Genomic DNA, 7,557 nt, shown 5'->3' on the forward strand with positions numbered 1-7,557 from the left:
CTCACGTATGAAAGAAAATAATAAATTGGTAGGCTCGGTCCACGTAGGAGGCGCGAGTACAGTTTGAAACAGGGAAGGCGCCGAATTTAGGATGGTCCCACGTGATGCTTTTGCTTTTTTTTTTTTTTTTTCCACCAATCAATACATGCCACCTACTCCCCTTCCCTTACTCATATTTACGAAAATACCCCCTCTTTTAATTTCATCCCATTTTAATTCTAAAAACAAAACAAAAATATTAGGGAGCAAAAGTTCATATCTTCCATTCTTTAATCTCATCAAAATTTCCACATATTAACCAATCAAATACAAAAAAAATTAAATAAATACATTTTTTAGTTAAAAAATATATAATTAAAAATATTTTTATTTAAGAAATTGATAAATTTGAATTAAAATTTGGCACTTTGAACAAATAAAATAAAAATAGAGAAAAATGGGAAATAAATTGAATCGGGATTTGGATACCGTGGATGTGGGGCGGTTGCCTGATGATGGACGCGACTAGTTGATTCTCTTTTTTTTTTTTTTTTTTTTTTTTTTTTAATTCCTTTATTTATTTGTTTTTAAAATAAATTATTTAAACAGAAAAATAAAAAAGCCGTACCACTTTTCATAATCAGAAAGATTTTTTAAAACAGAAAAATTAATTGTATATTATATACGTAACGATACATGATTTGTATTTTAGTGCCTATTTTCTCATTTTATTTTATAATTGTAATTATCACAATCTTTCCTACTTTATCCAATTTCTAAGCTTTCAAAATCTTTATCCAATTTTATGTCTTCTAATTTTGTATCTATAAATTCGTAATTAAAAATCACAAATTAAATTTATAACTTTTATTGGAGGTTGGACATAATATTCCTCCAAAAAAAAATTGTGTGAAAATAATAAAATTAAATTTTGGGATTACGATGACAATGAAATTCGATAAATTTGTATTTTTCATGTCATTAATTAATCAATTAATTTTGGAAGACGAGTCTAGGGATACACTATATAGCCTAGAGATTCAAAATTAATTAACTAATTGAAAGCTAAATAAAACTCTTTATAAAACTCTTTATTTATTTATTTAATTAGTTATAGATATTAGATTAAATTGAGTGAACCTAATTTGTATGGACAAATTTGTAGAAATTTTAAAATAAATAAATAAATAAATAAAACAATATGATGGGAATTAGATTTAGGGAGATAGCAGTTTGAGGTAACAAAATTGTATAAGAACAGCTCAACAGCAGCTTCTGCTCTCTACTCCCTCTGATATGGCTTTTCATTTCCTTTGTTTCGCTTCGCATTAACAACTTTTTTGCTTCTTTCTCTCTCTCTTCTCTCTCTCTTCCCCTGAATTTCAGATACCCAAAAGCAAAACGATGACAGCCATGGGTTTCCTTCCAATACACCTTCTGTTTGCTTCTTTTCTCTGTTTTTTCTCTGTTCTTGTTTCTGGGTCTGGAAGGAATTTCCCGATTCTGGACTTTGAAGAAGGCTATAACCCTCTTTTCGGCGATGATAATCTCATCGTTCTCAAGGATGGGAAATCCGTTCATCTTCATCTTGATGAAAGGACGGGTGAGGAGGGGAAGCTTTTCTTTAATGGGGTTTCCATGGATTTGGGGTTTGAATATTCTGTTTCGTTTTGATTCTTCTCTCTGTTTGCTTTTTCAGGTTCTGGGTTTGTGTCTCAGGACCTTTATCTTCATGGGTTTTTCAGTGCTTCCATTAAGTTGCCTTCTGATTACACTGCTGGTGTTGTGGTGGCCTTTTATGTGAGTTTCTTCCTTCTCTGTTTATCTTGCCTATTTTAGAGGTTAATGTAATCAGTAACTGGTGGGTTTTTTTTTATGGGAAGAATTTCAAGTTCTTGCTGAGAAATGATGGTGGTTTCATTTAGTTCATGAATTTGTTCATTCAACTTGGATTGAGTGAGGTTTGTGATTGTTTTCAGATGTCAAATGGAGACACGTTTGCGAAGAACCACGACGAGATAGATTTTGAGTTCTTGGGGAATATAAGAGGCAAAGATTGGAGGATTCAGACCAATATTTACGGGAATGGAAGCACAAACATAGGCAGAGAAGAAAGATATGGGCTCTGGTTTGACCCATCTGAAGATTTCCATGAATACGCCATTCTCTGGACTCAATCTCTCATCGTGTAAGTTCTTCCTTCTTCAAATCCCATTAATGTTCATCGATGAAACGCAGTCCATTGTTTTGTAAAAACCACCTTTCCCCATTCCAACAGGACAAAGGGCTGTTTGGTTTTTCCCGTGAAAGGAAGAGAAAAGAAACCAAAAAAGAACATGTGATTGATGTAGTATAACAATGTTGTTGGGAAAGTAGTTCATGTGTGATGGGGTTTTGATTCTGGTTGTGATTCTTTCGTTTAATTTTGATGTAGATTTTATGTGGATAATGTTCCAATTAGAGAGGTGAAAAGAAGAGCAAGAATGGGAGGTGAGTTCCCTTCTAAACCAATGAGTTTGTATGCAACAATATGGGATGGATCTAGTTGGGCTACCAATGGAGGGAAATACAAAGTTAACTACAAATACGCGCCATACATCGCCCAATTCTCCCACTTCATTCTCCATGGCTGCGCTGTGGATCCAACCGAGCAGTCCTCAACCTGTGACCACTCATCCAAACCAATCCCTTCTGGTATGATCACACCATCTCAAAGAGCTAAAATGGAGAGCCTCAGGAAGAAGCACTTGACATACTCCTATTGCTACGACCGCATCCGCTACAAGTCCCCTCCACCAGAGTGTGTGATCAACCCCGAAGAGGCCAAACGACTCCGAGTCTTTGACCCTGTCACGTTCGGTAAAGGAACACGACGCCATCACGCCAAAATCCGCCACTTCACCCACACAGAATCCGCTTCTGCTTGAGCAGCAGCATTCTCTTGTGTATAGACGACGATGACGACGATGAGAGGGCGATAGAAGAGAAGAAGATGCATCTGTATAGTTCTTGTTTTTCAGTTCACACGTTTCATTACATTGATGGGTTGCTGGTTGGGATTTTACAATATTGTTTTGTTACAACACCCTCATAAATTTGAATAAAAGACCAAAAAGAACAAAAAAAAAAAAAAAAAAGAAAAGGCATTAGAATTGAGGTGTTGTTCGTTGGCTGCCATTGTCGTTGAATGAAGGATTTTATGTGGAAATGTCGGAAAAGAAAACATTATGGAAATTTGTTTGCAGGGAAGAAGGTGAGGCTTTCTTTTGGTTTTTTGCTTTTAAATTCTATGTTTCCATTGGAATCCAAAGTGGGAGCAGATGGCAGTCTGTTTCATCCCTCAAGTTTCAGAATCAATCTTCAAATTAGAAGCAATATATGTTATTGGAAGTGTTCGTGGCTGAATTGGGTCCGGTTGTAACATTCTTTTAACTTAATTTAATTGTTCGAATTGAAAACTTTTTCAACCCATACAAACTTTATCGAACAATAAACTCAATCCAACCCAAGCATAAAAACATTTGATTCAAATATCGATAGTAAATGATATGATATGAATGATAATACAGAGGAAAGCCTAAGGTGTTGAGAGGCTTAGAAAGCACAGATGTATTGATATACACATAGATTGAGAGTTGAGGAGTTCAAATGGCAGAGTGATGAAGAAGTGGCTTGGTGGAGGCCCATTGGTGCAAGACATTGCCAAAGACATCAAAGAATGTAAAGTTAGCTTGGGAAGGAGTGATTTGTAAGGACAAGAAGCCCTGCCCATCGTAATAAAACTTCAACTCCTTTGGATCCATCCAGTTTATGTCTCCTCTCCATGCCTTTGATCCTCCCCCACTAGTAAAATATTGAAGTGGGCTGCACCAAACAACATCAAATTAATACCCATTATGCCTCACTATGAGTATCAAAAGGCCAATATATGTACCTGTTCATGCTGCTTATGTGTTGCAAGCAATGGTCATGTCCATTCATGTAGAAATCCACTTTGTTTTCCTGCATAATATTCAAGGTTGGTTTAGAACTTTAGAGATGAAGTATATTTGGTTGAATAAAATTTAAATGAAGAGAGAGAATTTGGGAAGAGACCTCAAGAATGGGAAGAAGCTGGTAAAGTAGCTCCTGAGTGTCACCATGTTGTCCAGCACTTTTTAATGTGTGATGTCCCACAACTATCTTCCATTTTGCATTTGAATCCTTTAGAGCTGAATCCACTTCCTATTTCATTTCCCAAAAAAACATAAACAAAAAAATGTTAGACCCCGTTGAAATTCAGTTCTGTTTGCGGGTTGATATTTTTTTGGGTCAAAGTCAACTCAACACTATCATACTAAGTTAATAACTGAGATTAGTGATGTACTCTGACGTGTAAATATTTGATATTTGAATTTTATGAAATTTTAATAATTAACGTAACCTAATTAAGAATTTTTAAATAATTAAATTAAAAAAAAGAACAATTAGAAAAGGCAATCCGACCCGATTACATCCATAATTTAAAGAGTGTACATGGGTTGGGCTGTAAACTTTATTCAAATTGTTCGGGCTACCAATCCAACAAATCCAAAATTTCAAATTAGTCCATTTTTTTTTTTAAATCTAACCCGATCCAACCCCTTTAAACCCTTTACTTAAATTTTTAAAACACTCAATAAGTAGTATTTATAATAAAATTTTAATTTAATAATATCAAAAACTAAAAATCTAAAGTCAAATGGAAACATAGCTTAAATTATTTACTTGATTAATTTGATTAAATTATGTAACAGAGTCTTCATTTTCAAGTTTATGAAAGGGTCAATTCATTGTTAACAATAATTTTGAATAATTGTAAGGTGTACTGTCACCTTACATTTAAAAGCTCCAAAGCAGATATACACAAGCACTTTTAATTATTTTTATAGTTCCTAAATTAATAAAATACTTCAATTTTTTATTTTTAAAATTAAAAAGAAATAATTAATAGAGGTATTTATAAAGAAAAAGAAAAAAAAGGAAGTTGTGCTTACCTTGAGAAGGTTAGAAAGGTAATTTTGTCTTGGTAAAATAGCCTTCCAATCGTAGACCTCTTCTCCGGGATCATTAAAATACTTGTCCACAAAAGGAGTTGTGTCCACAAAAAACAACTCCACAATTTCTGCCAATAAAAAATATATCACTTATTAATTCTTCCAATATTTATTACCCTCTAATTTTATTTTACTACTTACACCTTATTCTATTTTACCTCTTATATTTAATTTTAATGTCGAATCCAGGTTGATTGATTAATAGGATAGGTGGGTCGAGTTGACTCGACCAAAAAAAATTCAACCCAACAAAAAAAAAATTCAAATTGATTAGGTAATTTAGGTGGGTCAAATTAATTCCTCTACAAAATGTTTATATTTATCCTAAAAAAGTGGGTAATTAAAAGAATATTTAATAAATTATATGCATAAAGTTTACCTGTATCAACTATGAAAGATCTCAAGCAAATCCATCTGTTATCCAATTTTCTCAAATGTGGGCTCAGTTGGGCCTCAACATTTCCTCTATAGTCATGGTTACCCAAAACTGCAACCAAAATAATAATATTGATAATAATAATAATGATAATAATAATAGTTTGGATAAAAGGGCTTTATATTTACCACTATACCACTCCTTTTGCAAGCTTGGTGCTGTGTATATTTTGGAAAATGACTCTTCAAATGCAGGATCGTCGGTACCCTTCAGTCCCCTATCGTAAAAATTATCGCCCGTTGAAATTACAAAATCAACCTCCAATTTTGCTCCTATGATTCCCATCTATCACAAAAATTATAAATAATGTTAGAAAAATTTGAAACCATTTTACTTTAGGGAAAAGAGATTAAGGGTAGAGAAATGGAACGCTTACTCGACCCACAATGTTCGTCCTTAGCTAGACATGACCCAATGTAGTAATAATAATAATAACAATAACAATGGCTAGTAAAAAAAAAGTAATAAAAGAAAAAAAAAAGCATTAAATGTTTTATTTTAATTTCTTTTTTTTAGGTTCTCTCTTTAAAAAAAATAAAAAAAATAAATTGGTTGATAGATAATTATTTATAATGGCCCACCTGTGAAAATTATATTCCAAGAATATCTTTTTCTCGTTGGGAATAATGCTCAGAATCTTTCGATTATACCTTCAGGTTATTCCCTCCTTAGATAAAACCTTCAATTTAAATTTATAAAAATTGAAAATAATAATTTTGTTACGATAAGTTTTATCTGTTTTGTTTTTTTTTTTTTTTTTTTGTTTTGAGAAATTTTTTCCGATGTGATTGTTGGATAATGAAAATCATGCGTCAAGACTAATTTAAGAAATGTTCATGTATTTATAATAAAAAAAAACTCTCGGTTGACATGAGGCATTACCATTCATCTAACCGTGATTAATTTATATTTTTTTTTTATAAAAAAATAATTTTAAAAAAAACTTTATTTCCTTATTTCGACTTGCAAGGAAGGCCTACGCATTCTCTTTAATATAGTAACAATATTTTCCCTAAACTTTTATCCAATTGAAAATCTTTTGTTTCAGTCCACAAAATTTCTTGCCTTAAACGCAACAGCTTTCTCATTTTAATTTCTAAGCAAATTCAAATTTTATTTACAAATAGATTTGTGAAATTCAAATTTCTTAACTGAATATATATATCATAATAAATGAAAAAAAAAAAAAAAAAAAAAAAAAAAAAAACTGTGTAGGAAAGAGAGAGGGGGACCTGAGCTGCAACTTGAGATTGGTTGTATTCGCCCTTTCGTCCCCAGTCTCCGACGACCAGAAGGGTGAGAGAGCCGTCGTCTTTGGGGGGATGGGAAAATCGCTGAAGCTCAGCAGCAGTGAAAACGACGCCGCTGAAGGCAATAACGACCCACAGAAGAAGGCCTACGCGGCGGTTGGAAGCGGCGGCGTCCATGGCGAAAATCTTCTGAGGGACCAAAAGCAACCGACGATGTGTTGAAAGTGAGAAGGGAATGACGATGCAAAAAGGTGAGGCTTTTTGCATTTATATAGGCGCAACAAAAACGCCTTTTACTCTTTGCCAACAAGCCGTTTCCACCACGTTATTAATTAAATCTCCTCTCAATTATTATTTCTCATTTTAAATTTTATTATTATACTTTTAAATCTCTTATGTTTCGATTTTTAAATTATTTTATTTTCAAATGTCGATTTCAACCTCAACCTTAAAATAAAATAAAACAAAACAAAGAAAAATAGTGTCTTATCCTGTTTCAATTTTTAAATATTTAAGTTCATCCAATTTTACTTCTTAATTAAGTTTACAAAAATAAATCAATTTTTTCATGGTTATTAATAGGTTACCATTCTTAAAATTATTTGAATCTATACATATAAGTGGACAGTCCACCTAGAGACATATATTAGGTATTCCACGATATTAAATAATGTTATTGTCTTTTTTGGGTTTTATCTTTGGGGCTTTCCCTCAATGTTTTTAAAATCGTCTGCTAAGAACAGGTTTTCACACTCTTACAAAAAAAAAAAAAAAAAAAATGTTTCGTTCCCTTGTCTAATCGATATAGTATCTCACA

General features: G+C 32.7%; 2 protein-coding genes across 2 annotated transcripts; one reads left to right on the forward strand and one right to left on the reverse strand.

The window, feature by feature from the left end:
- Nucleotides 1-1,233: 1,233 nt before the first annotated feature.
- On the forward strand, nucleotides 1,234-3,264 carry LOC111808700 (putative xyloglucan endotransglucosylase/hydrolase protein 28). The gene is made up of 4 exons (XM_023694843.2): nucleotides 1,234-1,582; nucleotides 1,679-1,779; nucleotides 1,959-2,167; nucleotides 2,414-3,264. The coding sequence occupies exons 1-4, from the start codon at nucleotides 1,384-1,386 to the stop codon at nucleotides 2,904-2,906; spliced, it is 1,002 nt and encodes a 333-aa protein (XP_023550611.2). The 5' UTR covers nucleotides 1,234-1,383; the 3' UTR covers nucleotides 2,907-3,264.
- A 210-nt stretch (nucleotides 3,265-3,474) lies between these two features.
- On the reverse strand, nucleotides 3,475-7,086 carry LOC111808699 (purple acid phosphatase 17). The gene is made up of 7 exons (XM_023694842.2): nucleotides 6,723-7,086; nucleotides 5,619-5,775; nucleotides 5,434-5,541; nucleotides 4,995-5,122; nucleotides 4,075-4,203; nucleotides 3,914-3,981; nucleotides 3,475-3,843 (listed from the first exon to the last, which is right to left on the reverse strand). Exons 1-7 carry the CDS (start codon nucleotides 7,005-7,007, stop codon nucleotides 3,624-3,626), a joined length of 1,095 nt encoding a protein of 364 aa, XP_023550610.2. The 5' UTR covers nucleotides 7,008-7,086; the 3' UTR covers nucleotides 3,475-3,623.
- Between the last annotated feature and the right edge of the window lie 471 nt (nucleotides 7,087-7,557).

Source organism: Cucurbita pepo, chromosome 13 (genome assembly GCF_057944985.1).
Source record: "Cucurbita pepo subsp. pepo isolate OVF chromosome 13, ASM5794498v1, whole genome shotgun sequence".
In the NCBI taxonomy this organism is placed as follows: domain Eukaryota; kingdom Viridiplantae; phylum Streptophyta; class Magnoliopsida; order Cucurbitales; family Cucurbitaceae; genus Cucurbita; species Cucurbita pepo.